The sequence below is a fragment of the Heliangelus exortis genome, chromosome 22, assembly GCF_036169615.1.
Source record: "Heliangelus exortis chromosome 22, bHelExo1.hap1, whole genome shotgun sequence".
NCBI classification, from domain to species: domain Eukaryota; kingdom Metazoa; phylum Chordata; class Aves; order Apodiformes; family Trochilidae; genus Heliangelus; species Heliangelus exortis.
Genome location: NC_092443.1, coordinates 2,273,155 through 2,292,466, shown reverse-complemented (window position 1 = coordinate 2,292,466; position 19,312 = coordinate 2,273,155). Strand labels below are relative to the sequence as shown.

At 40.4% G+C, this 19,312-nt stretch overlaps 1 protein-coding gene across 1 annotated transcript; it reads right to left on the bottom strand.

Annotated features, from left to right (window-relative positions):
* Positions 1–2,023: 2,023 nt before the first annotated feature.
* MAN1B1 (mannosidase alpha class 1B member 1) lies at positions 2,024–17,361 on the bottom strand. Its single transcript, XM_071766356.1, has 13 exons — positions 17,153–17,361; positions 14,952–15,060; positions 14,162–14,298; positions 13,004–13,164; positions 11,667–11,776; positions 11,372–11,557; positions 10,583–10,731; positions 9,808–9,996; positions 8,586–8,776; positions 6,696–6,816; positions 5,731–5,928; positions 5,273–5,404; positions 2,024–4,675 (listed from the first exon to the last, which is right to left on the bottom strand). Exons 1-13 carry the CDS (start codon positions 17,291–17,293, stop codon positions 4,472–4,474), a joined length of 2,028 nt encoding a protein of 675 aa, XP_071622457.1. The 5' UTR covers positions 17,294–17,361; the 3' UTR covers positions 2,024–4,471.
* Positions 17,362–19,312: the final 1,951 nt, after the last annotated feature.

The following is a 19,312-nucleotide window of genomic DNA, read 5'->3' as shown; positions in this document are numbered from 1 at the left end:
AAAAAGTACTGAATGAGTACTGAAAACGCAGAGGCATGGTCCTTACTTACACAGGGGTCTCCACTAGTGACCAGTTCCATTACAAAAAAGGCTCTCAGCCTCACCCAGTGCTGTGGGTTTGGGTTTTTTTTGTTGTTTGGGGTGTGTTAAGGTTTAACTTGCACAAGAGATCTCCAGTTGTGGAGCTCGAGGTTCACACAAAGTAACCCCAGTGTACACTGCTGCCACTCAAGAGCTGCACACAAGTGACCAGTGAGGAGACTTCTTCTGGAGACATCTTCAAGTCTTTTGAAAATAAATTACAGGTTTATTAAAGTGTGTGAGATCGTTTCATGGATTGGTAGTATAACCAAAGATAAAAAAGGATATTCCTCACCTTCCAAGGTAGAGTAAACTCATCATTTGCACATAAACAGGTGGATTTTTAACCTACTGGAGTTACTATGCACCAATATATAGAAGCATAATTTCAAAAAAATCCTGCTTACCAATTGGATGCCTCAGTTGATCCATTTTTTTTTTTTTTTACAAGTTCACAGAGAAGCCTCCTAATCATCCAAGGCTTATGTTACTTCCACAGGCAAAGTCAAAGCATTGCTTCAGCACCTTTTACACTGCTCAAACACAAGGCTTTGTGTGAAGAATTGCACTGCTGGGGCCTCCCTACCATAACTGTGGGATTGCTTCCCAGAGCTACAAGGTCACTCACTCATGTTATTCCACAGTATTCAGGTGCTGACAAAAGGTTTTATGGCACACAATGTGCTTACCCCTTCCCTGTTCTTAAAGTACAGAAAGCCAAAGCTTCAACCTCCCCATAACACTGAGGAATGTAGGAAGGGCAGGAACAGATCTGTCCACTCACCAGATCTTGCAAACGATGGGCAACATTGACCTGATTGCTCAAACTCCCCCAAAGAAAAATGCTTTAAGCCCATCAGTCAAACTACATCCTCCACAGACCTTCTCCATGCTGATGAAAACCTCTGCCAAGAGCCATCAACCCCCCTTTTGTTCCTACTGACATCAGACATTCAGGTTTGCTAAAACTGGTTTATACAGAACAGGGAACAAAGCAGATTCTTTGTGGGGTGTTTGGGGGAGTAAATACAGCTGGTACCTGCATTTGGAATGTCTTGCTGAAAAACTTGCTAACAGAAAGCCATGAGGAAAATGGCAAATACCATGTACCCTGCCAAAGTGTCAGTCTCTAAGACCTGTAGTGAGACTTCATTTCATAAAAGTTCAGAGATTTGTGAATTGTGGCTCCATCCCTCTACTGGATTTTCTTTGAGCAAACAGGTTTGTGTTTTTTTTTTTTCTGAACTGTGGCTTAAAGCCCAGTGTGAGACTTCCAAGTCTCTGCAATACCCCATGGCTCTGCCCATACATCCATTTCTCAGTGAAAGCATCAGTGAACAGTACAGCTGGCTGGGGCTGGGGTCATTTTGTTTTAATTAGGCAAGGCACTGAAGTTCTTGGAGCAAAACCAAGGCAGCTCTTTGTGCAAAAGGACAGAATCAGTGGCTGAATGGCCTTGCCACAAGATTGGACTGAAGCAGCAGGAGTAAATTTGTGCTGAAACACCACGATGGATTACAGCCCCCTACAGCTGAGGCTTTGGGTCAAAGAATTGCAGAGTTCACCAAAGAAAATTCTTCAAAGATGTGCAAAGCTGCTGTTCTGCTGGAACTGAGAGGGGCTGTGAAGCTGAGACAAATCTGACACAACATATTATGTTAAAGAGGTAAAAATAAATAAGCACTTGAAGTGACATCTGCAAAGGAACAAGAAGAAGCAGATGAGCTCTTTCTAACTTATTTAGGTTCATGTAATTTCACATGGGATTCAGGAGTTGGAAACAAGCATTTGTTCTCACAGGTAGAGCTGAACAATCTTAACCTCAGGTTTAAAGGAAGAGGACAGTAAAGTGCCACTTTGCAAACAGATTCAGTTTCCCAGGAAGAGAATTAAGTAGAAAAGAAAACAGTTGGACCCAGAGGTTCAGCTAAAAGACAAGAAGTGTGTTTGAGAAAGTGAAGGTTTATTCTCTCCTTCCTTCAATTCATTATGAAATGGATTATTACTCTCAAGTCAAAGGCAAAAAAAATGAAACTCAGACTCCCACAGTCTCATTTTTTGAGTCAACAATATTAAGACTATTGTAAGACTTCAACAACAGAAGATTTTTTTTTTGGTAAAAATTCATATGTATTCCACTTTCTAAGAAATCTCTGTTTCCTCAGTAGGGCTGCCAGACAGATGAAACACCAAACTCTGCAAGTTTTACAGTCCATAGCAAAGTCATTAATTAAGGGTTCAATATGAGCTTCAATCAAAGGCACAAGGCCAAAGCAACACAGGTCAGAAGGGCCTGGGGGGGCAGACTCACTGAATTTGTTTTTAATTTTTTTTTTTTAAACCCCAGGTTTAAGCCTTCAGCTTTTAGCTGAAGCTCAGCTCCTCAGTAACATGAACCCAATCCACAAAGAAAAACACTGAAGGTGTTTCCTCCCACATTTCAAAAGCATTTTCCTGCTTCACTGTTAGGTTAAAGAAAACAAATCTGGGGAACAAATGAGTTGTGCAGACAAAGAGTGCAGCTACAGGATCCCACTGCACACAACTCATTTCCAGGGTTACTGGTGCCATGAGAACTGGAGAAACATTAACATTCTGCACAAACTTGTCATGTCTTGCAAATCCCCTTTTAAATGCACCTTTTTCTGTCATCAATAATCTGTAAAATTTCTCCATTTCCATAAGCCATCACTGGCTTATGGAATGATAAATACTCTTGGAATGATAAATATTCTTTAAAGTACTTCTAGAGTGGTCCCAAGGGTTATTTCTGACTCCAGCAAACAGAACTGATCAGCATAAAACAAAGATGCATCTTACTATACAAATCAAAGGTTACAAATATTTAAGATACATATACTCCCTTCAACCACTTTAATTAACCATTACAATCAGATTTAATTGGTTCCATTTAGCAGCCCCAGAGTAAGAGGGAACTGTACCTCACCACTGCTACCAGGCACCTGCATGCTTCTGGCTGCTCCCATTAATGCCAGGGGAAAAGAACATTTTGGTGAGAAAAACCTGTTTAAAAAATATGAACAAGAACATTTCTGAGAATTTATCTGTGAATACAGAAAACTGCCCAAGTAGCTACAAAACCAAAAGGAAAATTACTACAGAAAGCTGATTTCCAAATTTGTGGTCTAAAAATCTATTTGCACATATAAAAATGAGAGATCCCAGGGTCCCATGAGATTGTTTAAAAAACCTGGGTCTGGTTTGTCTTCAAGCAAGTGAACAGATTTCACTAATTCTATTTGGACAAGGAATTGTTGTAACCCATTTAGACTGCCAGCTTTTAATACTACAAATGAAATATTTCTACCCAAAGTACTCCTGATGGAAAAAAAAAACCAACCAAACAAAAAAAACCCCAGACAACTGAAACTTTCTCCATGGAACAAAAAAGGCTGAATAACATGAACTCTGCTGTACAGCTGTGAGCTTGTTTTGAGCCACCTAACACCTTACAATGCAACATCTGGGCAGGGAGAGATGGAAGGAGCTGACTTAGAATTCTATCTATGTGCTCACAAGCTTTCCCAACCTCAGAAAGCAGCTTTCAGTCAGAATACCTGAGTCTAAGTGATGCAAATAATATATAAAATGCACGTGTAGTTTCACTTGTGTTTCACATTATCTCCTGCATTCCTGCAGATAAGTTAAAAAACTGCAATACCTGTACAAAACTATAAACCACTTTGAGCCAAACCAGCAGCAAATTCTCTTCCATCATTCATTTCAGCTTCAACAGCTTCTTCAAAGTGCTCCACAGAACTAAGACACTGTCCAACAGATGCATTGCTGCCATTTCTCCTTCTGATGGGATGCAGTACAGCTTGGAAGTTTGGAATGAGATCAGAGCATCAGTAGCAATCCTGACAGCTTTGCTTCTATCTGAGACAACATTACAGTTTTTTATTGATTTGCCACCTGAAACACTACATGTTCTTTTGAAGAAATGGCACTGTAACTGAGTGAATCCAGAATAAGCCAGAGACCTGTAGGCTTATTCTCTCCAGGGACAATCCTGTGCTGTAAGACAGTTTGCTGCATTCCTGATATTTAATGAGGCTTTAGTAAGAGTGACAGAAGTGAGTTCTGGTTCACCAGAGCCCCACGAATGTCATGGCCCAAGCTATAATTATTCTCTGAACCTCATCATCAATACCAGGAAAACCAGCTTAGAAGGGCACAGTTTGTCCACCCCAGAACAAGGGATTAGATTTAAGACTGACATGACTTCTCCAAAGCAGAGACACTTTCCCAAAGGTTTTGTTTTCAGCCAAAAAAAAAAGGTGCAATATAGCATCTCTCCTCAAACCCTGAAAAGTAAAGTGACTTGAAGCTAAAAGTGCCACCATTGGAAGGTCTCCTGACACTCAGTCTAAGCTGGCACCCAGATAGGGAGTGGATGAGCTTCTGTGTTAAATACATATTTGTCAAGGTTGATTAAGTCTATGTCATCTGAAAACAGCAGAAACATGTATTTGAGTGTTTCCCCAAGGAAGAAGCTCTCCATCTTATCACGTGGCTCTGGATTACTGGGATTCTGGACGTTGTTAATGGAAGTATAACCACCTGTAGGAACCTGTGCAAAAAAAAAAAAAAAAAAAATGCAGGGATTTTGTATATTTCAATAATCTAAAATAAATTATTTTCATTTCTTAACATCCAGATGCATTTGGAGAAAATAAATGCTAAGAAGCATATCAGCATGTTTTTCATTTCATACTTCTTTTCATTTACATATAAAACTTCAGTTACAAAAAAAAATCTTCCTGCATTTTAAAAGAAACCAGGAGGGTACAGTGAAGCAAAATGTCAATTTATGCTTAATTTGAAGAGGTATCAGAAAGAACATCCCAGAGAAATTTCTGGACAAATGTAGAGAAAGCAACAAGTGCAATTTCTACACTGGAGTTGGTCAAAGCACCATTGCTTAAGAACTGAGCATGGATGCTGAATGACCACTGGTACCTAGGCCACATTTTTACAGTGTATCAGGCAGAATCTCAAACTGTAAGGCACTTGATGAACTGAATTTTTCACTGTGTTCTTATAAATTTCCTATGGAATGGGAAAATTGATGACTCTTGAAAGATATAAGGTTTCCAAAATTCTTGTTAAGAGAGCAAGTGAGTGACCACAGTCACAACACACCAAGAACACCATAAGCTGACCTTACCCGTGTGTATTTATTGAAGTTCTGCAGGATTTCCCAGCCCCAGTCTTGGTATTTCTTATCACCAGTGAATCTGTACATATAAAAAAGGCTTTCCACAGTTTCTGGTCGTAGTAAGTTGTGCCTGTCTGCAGGCTGCAGAGGGAAAACAGAAGGCAGGAATAATTCAGGAAGGGAATTTCCTCAAGACATGTGCAGTTAGAAAAATAGTGATTCTGACCTCTATCTACCCCAAGGAGTTTATTGTACATAATTCAGCTTCTAAATATCTAAATACACTACAGAAGTAATTAAAAACAATGGCTAAGGTACACCTAGAAAGCAAGGCAGCAGAACAAGAAGAACAGAGAACATCATTGATCCCTGCCTGGGAGTTTCAACATCAGAATAGGTACAGAAGAATCATAAAATAACAGTTATTATCTGATAATAAAATCAGATAAAAACAGCTATCTGCTCACCTTGATTTCCACATCTTTCTGGCCCTTTTGTGCATGAAGATTGAAATGAACAATCTCTGGACTCAGGCCTGTCTCTACTTGAGAATACATCTGGTAACAGGTTTTGATAAGGGCTTCAGCTAATTTCATGTGATCAGCAGTCAATCCATTGTGAGCTCCCAGAGCCAAAGTACCAGGCAAAAAGCAAACCAAGTGATCCTGCAAGACAAGACAAGTCTTACTCAGGAAAAATTATATGTTCCACTCCCTTAGTCACCTAAATCACCTTAAGATTTCACCATTAATCACCTGGAATGGCCTTAAATTAGGTAAAGATTTCTCAGTAGAGGCAACTCAAGCAACCACATAAAGGGCAAACTGACCATCTGAATTCAATTTTAAACTTGGAACAGAGAGAAGTCAGCCAGAGAAGCAGCTTTGGAGCAGGGGGAGAGGTGAGCTGAAGGAGATTTTCCTGATTCTGAAATAATTCTGAAACCACCTCAGGATTATTTGAGACAATATCTGCAGAGATCATTAGATCCACTAAAGCAACTGGAAAACACTTATAAAGCTTTCAAGCATCTTTCTGCCTAACAGCTTGCCCCTTTCCTGTATCTTTTTTACTTGGGATAATAAAAACCTTACCCTTCACCTCTATAGAGCTCCAAAGATGCAAAAGTACCATTTTTCTTGAGTCAGCATAAAGCCCTTTTAGGGCTTTTAGAACCTTTTAGAACCTTTTAGAACCTTTTAGAACCTTTTAGAACCACTAGTTCTCCTGGACTTAAATACCATCCTGACTTTTCTTCTTTTTTTTTAGGAGAGGGATGGAGGGGGAAGGGACAAAACCATTACAGAAGCTTTGTGTTTGCCTGTCCATATAATCTGGGTTTGCTTTTTTGTTTGGTTTTTTTTTTTTCCCTCAATCATGTTTTTTCATTCTTTTGTTGGTTTTTTATTTCAAATGCAGTTGTTGTTCTTACCATCTTGGCACTGAAATGGCCATGAGCAAGCTCTCCTACAAAAGTAAGCTTCCTGGGCTGGGATCTCTGAAGAAGATGCTTTTTTACTCCTTCTATGGCTCTCATGTAGTCTTCTAAGAGTCTGTGAATGAAAATCATTCCCAGTTGGCTCACGTTCATGCAGCCAGAACACATTTAATCATAGCTGATGTTCAGCATAATCCATTTGGAGACTGTTAATGCAGTCAACACTAAGCTAAATGAGAAAACTAAGAACAAACCCTCCAAGTCACCACCACCTGGACATTAATTAGTAATCACTAGCCTGTAGCAATATTGGGTTTATTTGGGAAGTAAAATTTAAAGAAATTTAAAGAAAAGAAATTTAAAGAAAAGAAATTTAAAGAAAAGAAATTTAAAGAAAAGAAATTTAAAGAAAAGAAATTTAAAGAAAAGAAATTTAAAGAAAAGAAATTTAAAGAAAAGAAATTTAAAGAAAAGAAATTTAAAGAAAAGAAATTTAAAGAAAAGAAATTTAAAGAAAAGAAATTTAAAGAAAAGAAATTTAAAGAAAAGAAATTTAAAGAAAAGAAATTTAAAGAAAAGAAGTTTAAAGAAAAGAAGTTTAAAGAAAAGAAATTTAAAGAAAAGAAATTTAAAGAAAAGAAATTTAAAGAAAAGAAATTTAAAGAAAAGAAATTTAAAGAAAAGAAATTTAAAGAAATTTAAAGAAATTTAAAGAAATTTAAAGAAATTTAAAGAAAAGAAATTTAAAGAAAAGAAATTTAAAAAGAAATTTAAAGAAATTTAAAAAGAAATTTAAAGAAATTTAAAAAGAAATTTAAAGAAATTTAAAAAGAAATTTAAAGAAATTTAAAAAGAAATTTAAAGAAATTTAAAAAGAAATTTAAAGAAATTTAAAAAGAAATTTAAAGAAATTTAAAAAGAAATTTAAAGAAATTTAAAAAGAAATTTAAAGAAATTTAAAAAGAAATTTAAAGAAATTTAAAAAGAAATTTAAAGAAATTTAAAGAAATTTAAAGAAATTTAAAAAGAAATTTAAAGAAATTTAAAAAGAAATTTAAAGAAATTTAAAAAGAAATTTAAAGAAATTTAAAAAGAAATTTAAAGAAATTTAAAAAGAAATTTAAAGAAATTTAAAAAGAAATTTAAAGAAATTTAAAAAGAAATTTAAAGAAATTTAAAAAGAAATTTAAAGAAATTTAAAAAGAAATTTAAAGAAATTTAAAGAAATTTAAAGAAATTTAAAAAGAAATTTAAAGAAATTTAAAAAGAAATTTAAAGAAATTTAAAAAGAAATTTAAAGAAATTTAAAAAGAAATTTAAAGAAATTTAAAAAGAAATTTAAAGAAATTTAAAAAGAAATTTAAAGAAATTTAAAGAAATTTAAAAAGAAATTTAAAGAAATTTAAAAAGAAATTTAAAGAAATTTAAAGAAAACGTGCCCTCAACTCTGCTTCTAGGCAGTAAACAGATTTTATGTCAAGAATCACCAGAAGTACAGTAATTGAAATACACAGAAAATCCAGGCTGGTGAGCACCTCTTGGAGGTGTCCAGTCCTTTCCTCTGAAGCAGATTCAATTACATCAGGTGGCCTAAGGAATTATCTGAGCAATTTTTTAATATCTCCATCCAAGATATAGTAGTATCTCCATGCAATGATGGAGATTCAGTGACTGAGCAATCTTTTCCAGTCTTTGAAATGATGTTTCACAATGAAAGTGGTCACATTATTTAACTGGAATTTCCCTTGCTTTCAAGTACTTTTATGTGGAAAATCCTGCTAAACAATTGCATTTTGAGGCTCAAAAAAAAAAAAATGCCTTTATTCATGGTCCCAGGCAGTTCTCCATTTACAGTGAGGTATATGAGAAGTGGGAAGAACTTACTCATTTTCTTTTTTTCCACCCTGAATCCATTGCTTCAGCAAATATTCATAGTAGCTGTCAGCTCTGGCTCCCAGGGTATAGACACCCAAGTGAGTGAACTGCCCACTGTTGGTGTTAATGAACATAGGCACTAGCCCATCATTTTTCCCTGAGAGGGTGTGAACATGTTTCATCACCTCATCTACAGCTTTCTGAAAGAAATAAAATAGGAAAAAAAAAAGTACAGGCATAAATGATGCAGAAAACTGTGGCTAGTAACTTCAGGCCAGTAACAAAGCTTTCATTATTCTTCCTCAAATTAGTATCAGGGGCATGAAGTTCTGCTAATGCAATATATTAAATACAGGATCACAAACTTTATAACTCAAACCCCACAATGTTCTAGGTATACTTAAGTACTCTGAAATAATTATAACTATTTCCTTCAAGAAAGCCCACTCAAAAGCCTCTACTATGGCACAGGACCATGTCCTGACTTACTCTTATTTACAAAGTTGAAGTAAAGTTAAATAACAACTACATGAAGCATTCAATAGCTAAAAATTCTTTAAATACCTTCACTCTTCAATACTTGAGTTTTGGAGACAGTTTAGAACAAACAGAACAACAAAAGCAAAAAGAAAAGAATTATACTTTTCTCTGGCATTTTTATTTCAATTAACTTCTCCTTATACTGTGTCCTGCTGTCAAACCTTTTAACTAGAAAGTCACATTTTAGTTCCTTGGATGGCCACACCAAGGTTTTGTTCCTTCCAGTCAGGCACTGACATCAAGAAACTGCACACAGAATTCTAAATTAAGGAAGGCAGTTTCACAGTCTCCTGTTCAGCATAATATTTTGTCAAACTCTGACAACCTCGTGTCAAATAAAAAAAATGCCAATGGTAAAAACTGGGAGGTTGGATAAGAGTGGGAGTGTTTATTTTGGTTTCCTGTGGTTTGGCTTTGCTGTTTGGCTTTCTATTTTATGGGTGGGTTTTTTTTGTTGTTTTTTTTTTAAATCAAAAGCTTTTTCTGAGGAAGGTAAATAATTATTCAACTCCACTACTCTGTATTGAGAAAACAACTGGAATTACTTTGTTTCTTTTCCTCCTCTTCTCTATTTTCACAGCTCATTTCATGTTACTTAGAGACTACAGAGCCCCCATACATTGATGAAGAGCCAGTGGTGGAGCTCTAGAGAGGTGGAAAAAGAGAAAAACAGGGACTGGCTCTTGCATACCTGGAATTTCTCATCTCCAGTGAGACGAGTCAGCTCCCTGAACTCCAGCTGAATACTTGTCACCTCTGCCACAGTGCTGTCAGATGTCCAGCGAGGGGGATGTGCAGTGCCACGACCAATGTTGACATCAGAATATGGTATCTTGGAAGGGGTCTTGAATGCTGGCATCAGCCTGTTCCCAATGTCCTTCTAAAGAAAACCCCAGAGCACAGGACAGAGATAAAAAAACCAAAATACAGACACACAGGCACACCCACACAGATTTTCTTCCCTCAAGCAGACAGGAAAAAAAAAAAAAAGAGAAGAGCAACTTTGTTTTAGATGGTGTGGAATGACAAGAATTAAAAAGGGCCATGGGTTTAGTTGCAGTAATGACTACAGAGTTGCCACCTTCTCCCTAGCATCAGGTGTCTTGTTTCAGGCTGCAATCTCAACAGGATGTGATGTAATTCTGCAGTCTCTGACTGCAGTGAACTCATCTAAAGAGGTGCCTGATGTTGAGATACACAAAAAGGGCAATAAAAGACAACTATTACACTTTGCCAACCACTTTTTCTCTCCTCTGTGTTTCATAAACTTTATTACTGTCAGCTCTTCATCAACAGAAGAACAGAAAATTAAGAATCCCCCACAAAACACAGCAAAACTCTGAGGTTATCCAGGAAGCAAGAAGAAGCAGAGGCTTAAAAGATGAATGGTAAATCCCTTTCCCACCACTTTAAATATGTAACTGTTAAAACCCAGCAGCATTTAACATAGGAGAGCAGTCACTCACAGCTTTTTCCAGGAAGAGGCTGTCTCCAGAGAGATGATAGGTGCTCAGCAAGCCTCCCAGGATCCGAATGGTACTCTCAAAGAGGTTCACATCCACATTTTTATCAAACACCAAATCATTTGCTACCCATTTTCTTGCTTCTTCAAATTCTGCAGAGTAGGAAAGGTAGTTCAGTTATGAAGTTCTGGCATGTTCCAACAACTAAACTAAAGACATTGGTACTCCATAGAACCAGGACACTCTTAACTGTTTACAAAGAGCATGATTTTAGGAGGAAAACTGAAATGAAGAGCACGTGCTAAAAGAAGCTTAACTACCATTAGCTTAATTCTTATCATCATACATCAGAGATGCACAGAGTCAGAAATATCCTCTAAATTAAAAGAACCTGTGGCTGTATAATGGCACAAAGACAGCACTAGGGATTTAGCACAGAAAGAGAAATCAAGAGGCTTATTAATACAGTCCTGAGTTTCTAGCAGCTATTTCCATTGTTATATGTAGGAGCAGAATTGTTTTTTCAGGCTCAAAATCCTATTGCAAGAAAAACGGTGTCTTTTCATAGAGTTGAGAGTTTTATAATTGGAGTTTTATAATTTATTTTTATAAATATTAGATAGATAGATAGATAGATAGATAGATAGATAGATAGATATTTACCCTCATAGGAAAACTAAACTTACTGGCCCATACATAACAAATGTTCCCCTCCAAAAACTTTTGAGGGGGGAGACGAGATGGAATTCTTTAGGGAAAAAAAACGGAGAAAGAAAAAGCAAAGCAACCAACCTTCTTTTAGGCCTAAAATCCACATGGTATCCAAGGCATCAATCAAGGTAAGCCCGAGTCCAAACCACTCACTGTAGGACTTGGACAGAGGCTTCAGCTCATCGTGGCCCCAGGCAAAATCCTTGTACCCTTTCCATGCGTGGCGGAAAGCTTCGATCACAGCCAGCTGCCGTTCGTTGATGGGCACTGCAAAAGGCAAAGAGCACCTTGCTCAAGTCTGCTGCAGAGGAGCAGTGCAGCTATCCCAAACAAAACCAACTTTTTTGCTGCTTTCTATCCAATATACCCTATTTACCTGGCTCCTTCTGGTCTTCAGCTTCCACAGATGAAGGTTTTTCTAGATCCTTGGTTTTAGGAGACGGAGGTTCGGTGCTTTGGTCAGGTTCTATCACTGCTCCTCTCCAACTGCAAAGACAAAGGATTGTAATAAAGGATTAATTTGAGAACACAAAGTTATCAAATAACAGGGACTTATCTCTATATTTTCTTTTTTCAGGATACTTTGTTAAAATAGGAGATGGATTTTGTATCAAGGATCAAAACAACCACGTTGTCCACTAGGTAATTTTTCTGCTCAAAGAAAGTGATTTGCACCACAGGAATTTGACTGGATTTAGAAATGTGTTTTACAGGCTCTTGCAGTTTCATTAAATATCTTGACAGTGGAATTTAATAAACACTTTCTACTAAGAACTGAAACATCTGAGAATGCTGAGTTACATTCCTGTGCAAATGGAAGCAGAGGAATAAAACACTTAAAAGTCATTCTGAGATATTTCAGGTAACACCAAATGCTGGCACAGGCACAGTTCTGATGCTGCAATCAGCTCAGCTGCACTGGTGCTGAAAAGGAGAAAAACACAGAAAACCCCAAGCCTACTGTTCCAAATCCTAAGAACCTTTCCTGAACTTGTAGCAGTCTTTTCTGTATGAAAGTCACACCTCAAATCAAAAATCAAATCAAAAAATATTCCCAAATCAAAAGGTTTCAATCAATAATATCTTAGGGAATAACTTCATATAAATAAAATCACAGAAGCATTGACCCTCCATAAAAGATATTACTGTATCTGCATAAGAGGATGATTAATCTCTTTTCAGAAAGGAGTAAGGCTCTCTCACAGTTACATGCCCACAACTACACACATGTCTACAGCTTCTGCCAGTTGAACTTGGGCATTTTACCCCTACCCAAGCACTGACACTGCTGTGATTTCCCAGGTCTGGCCCAGGACAAAGATGTTTATTTTATTTTTATTTTTATTATTTTACTGCTCCTAGTACATTAATGTTTAGTACAAAACAAATGGCAGGAATGTCCAGAGCTTGAACATTTTTCTGAGCATTCTGAGTGTCTAAGTGCATCAGAAATACAGAGAGCCCTGGAGGGCTCCAAATCCTCAGCAGTTCTGTGATCTAAAGAGTAAAACCAGCAAACCTGCACATTCACCAACATTAAATCAGCACAGCAATATCAACAGCTGTCAGCTCAGACCTGAGAACAAATATATGCACAGAAAGGTATCAACCTCAGACAGTGACAACCAAAAGCCTTTAGGATTTTCACTCCCAAACCCAATGGATCTTGGAGGGCAGGGGGAGACGACTGCAACTTGCTGGAAACACTTCTACCTGATAACAGATTTCTCAGTTTTCTCTTCCTTATCAGCTTGGACCAGCTCTTCTGTGACTCTGCTTGGATCATGTCTGGTTTTCAGCCACACATCTCTCCGGGGTGCCTTGATCTGCAGATTGGAAGGACCACGCCGAATATGAGGTGGTTTGGGTGGCTTCTGAGAAAAGAAAAAAAGAAAAATTGCTTGGTATGTTGCAGAGATGGTAAAATTACAAACCATAAATCAACATTATTCCAGTGTTGAACATAATTTCAGGTAAATCTTATTTTGATATTATATCAGCATGAAAGTTCTGCCCTGAATGGAAAGCATGCTGAGCGCCTCGGATTTTTGTTGGTTTTAAATTTTTGGTTTTACTGCTACCAGACAGTAATTTAACACAAGTCTTTACAAAGTATTCCAAAGATATTTGATTCCATTCTACTAGGCACAGTAAATTTGTATTACAATTAGCAAAAAGCATGGAAAAAAAATATGGCAGCATTAGGGAATACCAAGAATTACTATGCAGAAATAAATGTACATTGGTGAATGAAGTGGCAAAATTTAATACAAAATTTCATATTCACTAAATAGAAATCCCCAAACCAAGGAGGTAAATACATGGAGAGTAACACAGTAACTGGTGTTCCTCTGACTCCATGAATCCACACAGCCAGATCCTGCTTCTTCACCATCACATCTCCCACAAATCAAACCTTTCAAAAAAACCTGCTGATATTTTTCAGGGTCCCAGAAAAGCTATTCCAATTCCCTGTGACACAGACTGTGTCTTACATCTTATTTTCAGCCACACCTCTGTTTAGGCTCCTCACAACAGCAAGGTTGACATCCAGAGCACTTCAAGTCCAAACAAATGAATCATACCAGGAAAGTGAAGCTTCAAGAGGTCACTGACCTGAAGTGCCAGCACACCTAGATATACCAGTGATTAAGAACTACTATACTAAACACTTTAATAATAATTTTTTAAAAGCCAATAAATACTTTTGAAGTATTATTTTGAAGCCCTTCTGAGAAGCTTTAATTACACCTAGAGCACTTATTGCAAGCTATAACTCCTTTGTCCTCAGCATCTGCTGGAACCAAAGACTACCTGCAGCTTTCACAAACTCTTTGGTAGATTTATAAAAGTAATTTCCTCTCATAGTACCTGTGGTGAAAGTTCTGGGTAGTCCCCAAGGTTGGCATCTGCTTTCTGGGGTGCTGGTAGAACAGCTGGATTTGCCAGCTTTAATCCAGGAATTTCTGGTTCTGGTTTCTGATCATCCAGTGGTTTGCTTGTTAGACCTAGAGAAATAAAACTGCTCAGCAGAAGGAGTAAACAGTTTAGGCTCCAGCTAGAAATTGCTACTTTTGCTGCCTTCACATACTATATCTACCTCAAAAAAAAGTGTTTCTATTCAAAAACTCTGATAAGTAAGGACAATTGTTAGATACAAAGTGTCATTTGGAATCCACACTTCCTAATACAGAAGGAGGTTTCTAAAAGGCAATCCTTTTTTTTTTTTCAGTTGCTATCATTTTAGCTTCTCAATCCAGACAGTAAGAGAATATCAAAGGTAAATGTGCCTTCATATTGTAAAGAAGCTTGGAATTTCTAAGCTGATGGACAATCAAAACTATAACAAGATTATCTCATCCTACTGTTTAGGTTTGGGTTACCAATATCTACATACAAACACAAGTTAAAAAACACCCTCAGCCTCCAAATTTTAACAAACTAAGCAAAAAAGTTGCTCTTGTCAAGATAAACAATGAAAAGATATGAAAAATATTTCTGATCAAGCAGAATCAAGTCATTAGATCATGTCACATAAATTCATCCCACAACTGTGCTTTAACAGACACACCCAGGCACTCTCAGTAAAAAGGAAAACTACTTATAAGAACCACAACAATTTCTTACATGCCAATAATTCTGAGATACACAGAACACATACTTCTCCATGGCTCCTCCATGCTTGTGTAGGAAATGACTCCACAGACAACCAAGAAAGCAAACAGGAAGATAATGACACTCCTCTGCAGTCGAGACAGCTGCTTCCATTTCTTTAGGAGAGAAAATAAGTGAGAAGTAGAATATCCAGCAGGACATTAGAAGCCTACTCAGTCAAAAATAAACTCTTATTGGCTCATTCAGAGGTTTAATTTTACCCTCTGTTTCCAGCTGCAGACATCCACTGCTTATTTTCTCTGATGGTGGAGAAAACAGAAATCTAACACAGCACAGCAGGCTCAAAGAAACATCAGAGCCACTTGCTCCAAGTACCAAACCATTTCCCACAGAGCAGGTATTGGCTTCCACCCCAACCTTCACTGTCTGACCTGTGCATCTGCCCAGATGTCAGCCAGGAAATAAGCTAAAAGCCCCTCTCCTCCCTTCTGGCTGGGGAGGTACTGCAAAACACACATGCAAATCAAGGAAGAAAAGAAAGTAATAGAAAACCTAAAAATGTTACTGTAGCAAAGAAGAAAAGCTCAAAATAAAACTAAGCAGTAGTGCCTGGACAAGAAAGTCAGGCCTCTACCAAACATTTATAAACCTCTGTCACACAGAACAGGTCCTGCCACCACAAATAAAGTCACCAACCCACAACAGCTTGAAAATTAAATACACCAACAGAATGATGAACAAGATAAAACCACGATATTTTCAAGTTTAGTCCAAGGTAAGAACATGTTTTTAAAACCAAAGGGCATAAAACAAAATCACTAGAAGTCAGGCAGCAGATGTTACATTAGCCTGAGAGAGAGGCTTCCTCATTTATAGAGCAGCTGGAATTAAACATTAACTGTTAAATTACCATTTTGGTAGCTTTCCAACAGCCCAATCAAAAGTCAGAGCAGCAGTCTGCTGTTCATTACTGGTTTTGCTGTACAGGAAGGATACTTCAGTGCCAGTGCTGCACTTGGGCACTGCCTGCAGTTCCCTACAAACCACTCTGTCCCCCACAGCACTTCCCACACTCCTCATCCTCTTTACAACCAGGGGCTGCAAATGTTTCAGAGCAGAAGTGTCAGGAGCCCCACAAAACATGCTTCATGGCTTCCTCCTGCAGTGCTGACACTGCAGTAATCCTGCACACCATGGAATGCTCATCCCACTCCTTCACTTTCAACTCTACCTGCATCCCTACTGTCATCTCCCAACTCCAGAAGGATGCCTGAAACCCAGCAGCCCTGTTTCCTTGGGATAGGATGGGAGAAGAGGCATTGCGTGTAGTGTCTCGGGATGGGTTAGAATGAAGCACAAGAATACACAAGGGCATTCATCACCATCTCACTTTTTTTTTTAGGACAAAAAGTAAGGTTAAAAGGAAGAGTGAAACATTTTGTGTCCTACCCCCACACTTTCCTAGCTGTTAATAAGAGAGAAGATTCCATACTGTGTCCCTAAACAAGCTCTTCATACATCTGACCACCTCTGTGGGCAGCTATACCTCATCTCCTCACTGCAACAAGGGTTTTCTTGCCCTTTTGACTCACTTTCCCTCCCTGGCCCTGCAGCCCAGGACTTCTACCCCCAGCAAAGCTGCTGACCACTCCCTACCCCCAAGCAGGCACTAAAGTTATTTCCACACAGCTCTGCCAGAGACCCCTCTGCTTACACCCACCATTCCCACAGAAAGCAGAGCTGTCCCCTTTACTCTCCTAGGACAGAGGACAGGGAGCCCCCGTCAAGCCCTAAAACAGAGGACAAAGGCATTTAGACCCAACCTGACATTGTTCTACCCCTGCCCAGGCAGTGCAGAGCAGAGTGCAGGAATCCCCTCAAAACACACACCGTACCCCCTGCCCCGACTTTCTTCACAAAAAGTAACGCCAGGCTTGGGGCAGGGCCGCCACCCAACACTCCTCAGAGCCCCCCACCAGGGGCATCCCCACCGCCAGGACCCCGCAGCTCCGGACCCCTCCCCAGCTCGGACCGGAGGGTCCCAACCAGGACTCCCAACCCCGAGTTCAGCCCCACAGAACACCCCATCGCCCAGTGTCTCTGCACCCAGCCCCGGGGGACCCGCAGCACTTCAGCACCCGCTCCATGCCGGCTCCCTCCCCTCAGGGCCCGCAGCTCCCCTCAGGGCCCGCAGCTCCCCTCAGCCCCGAGCCCCCCCCCAGCTCCGGAGCCTCTCCCGGCCCTCACCCGCCAGCAGGATCGTCGCCTCCAGGCCTTGCTGTTGTTGTAGCCGCCGCCGCCGCCACCCCCCACCGCCTCCTCCGGGCTGAGGGTGACGGAGATGAAATCCCGTCGCGGCGGCGAGGCGGCGGCAGCAGCCGAGTACATGGCGGAGCCTCAGGGGCCGCGGCCGTCCCGCCCGCCGCCCGCCATCACCCCGCGCCGCCCGGCGCAGAGCCGCCGCTTCCGGGGCCGTTCATGCCCCGCAGGACTTCCGGGTCTCCATGGCGGTCTGGGCAGAGGGGGCGATGGGGGAGATCGGTGACCCCCGGACCGGAGAGGGGAACCGGGGGGATTTGTCCTCCTCACGGCGGGCAACGAGGCGGCAGCCGCCCCCTCCCCGCCCGCCTCCCGGTGCGGAGACCCGAGCCCCGCAGGGGGTTCCTGCACCAGCACCTCCTTCAGGCAGAGGGATGGCGGTGGTGGGCACAGAATTCCAGAGCCTGCCCAGGCGAGGCTTTCAGCCTCCCGATGGGAAATGAGATGGAGGGAAGAGGCTGGGAGCCCCTCGGTTCTCCGGCGTGTTCGGAGGTTGCAATGGAAGCGACCCGGCTCTGGCACGGGGGTGAACTCGGTTGTCTTTCGAGATCATTTCCAACCCCAACATTCTGTGATAAGGACTAGTTACAGAAAAACTGGTGTGAAAGAAAGAGAAATGGAAATATGCGTGTGGGAGGGCAGCAAGAAAAACAACTCCGGGGCCCTGGGCAGAGGGGTCTGTGTGCTCCCTCGGGTGCCCGGACAGCACCGGGAGAGGAGGAGGCAGCACGGACACCGCTGCTCCTCCAGCTGCCTGCATGGAAACCCCAAAAAACTGGCACAGAGGAGAGAGAAGAGCTGCCTAATGACATTAGCACCCAGGGGGGGAGACAAGAAGGGAAGAGGAGCCTGAGGAGACAGCTGAAATCTGGGAGGGGATGTGCGAGAGTGGTTTCGAGCAGTTGTGTAAAAAAATCCTGCAAGATCCAGCACTGAATTTTGGTACCTGGCTAATCTGTTTTTCCCACCCAATTCCTTCCCTCACCTGCTTCCCCATATAGCCCCAGCCCTGTGCAAAAAGTTCTCTGCACTTACACTGGGGAGGGACAGTGACAGTGGGCACAGGGAAGGGGATGCTTAGGGATGGATACAACGGGGCTGTGGCTCTGTAATAATCATTGCTTCTAGATCAGGGTCATAGTCCAACCAGAAAAATAGTATTGAAGCAGCTGCTTTAATGGCTGGCACTGAATTTACCTTTGGCTGTGCTTAACTACACAACATGCATCATATGAGGCTCCAGCTTCACACCAGATTCCCAGATAAAACTGAAAACTGGGTGTTTTCCTTAGTGCTCTGTAATAATAATAATAAAAAAAGCAATTTTGGTAGAGATGAACGCTCCATGTAAATAAGCAGAGGGACAATTTAAGAGAAGTCTGAGGCATGCATTCATTTTTCTTATTATCCTATCACAGAAAACCACTTGATTCATGCAGCTCCATTGGAAACCTCAGCAGTCTCCACGTGGGTGCCAAATGAGAATCATGGGGGGAAGGAAGATTATCTGCTTCCAGCCTTTGCTTGGTTCAGCACTAAACCCCTACAAGAGAGGACAATCTGTCATTTGTAAAAAATGACTGACTTCCCCTCCTGATTGCTCTATAAATAGAGCTCTGCTTGAGCAGGGCTGGCCAGTGGGAGCCAAGCAAAAGCTGCAGCACAGGGAGTGCTCGTTACCTACACGACAGCTGGGAAAGCTTGACTCAGATCCGGATCACTCAAATCTTCTTAAAATAAAAGACAAACACACACCACCCACAATTAAACTCCCTCCCCTCAGTACATTGGAAAAAAAAAAACAAAAACCCAAACCAAACCAACACACTCAAACAAGATTGCAAGCACAGTTGTGATGGAAGCCTTGTGATGGAAAAAAACACATCCCACAACAACAAACCCCTTGAGGAACAACCCTCTGCACAGTTCCACATCCCCTTGCACATCTGATGCTTGGCAACAGCCATCTCACCAGTGACACTGTCACAGTGTCCTGCAGCTGTGGGGACAACACTCAGGACACGTAGGGACAATGACAACAGGAATATTTTGCTGAAGAACAAGCAAGACAGACAGACACATAGAAAT

Excerpts from the sequence above, each read along its gene's own strand:
- MAN1B1 (XM_071766356.1), bottom strand. The coding sequence starts at position 17,293 with ATGTACTCGGCTGCTGCCGCCGCCTCGCCGCCGCGACGGGATTTCATC. Across the intron at positions 13,165-14,161 it reads ACCCAGAACTTTCACCACAG|AAGCCACCCAAACCACCTCA; the intron begins GTACTATGAGAG and ends TTCTTTTCTCAG. Across the intron at positions 9,997-10,582 it reads GCCTCTTCCTGGAAAAAGCT|AAGGACATTGGGAACAGGCT; the intron begins GTGAGTGACTGC and ends GGTTTTCTTTAG.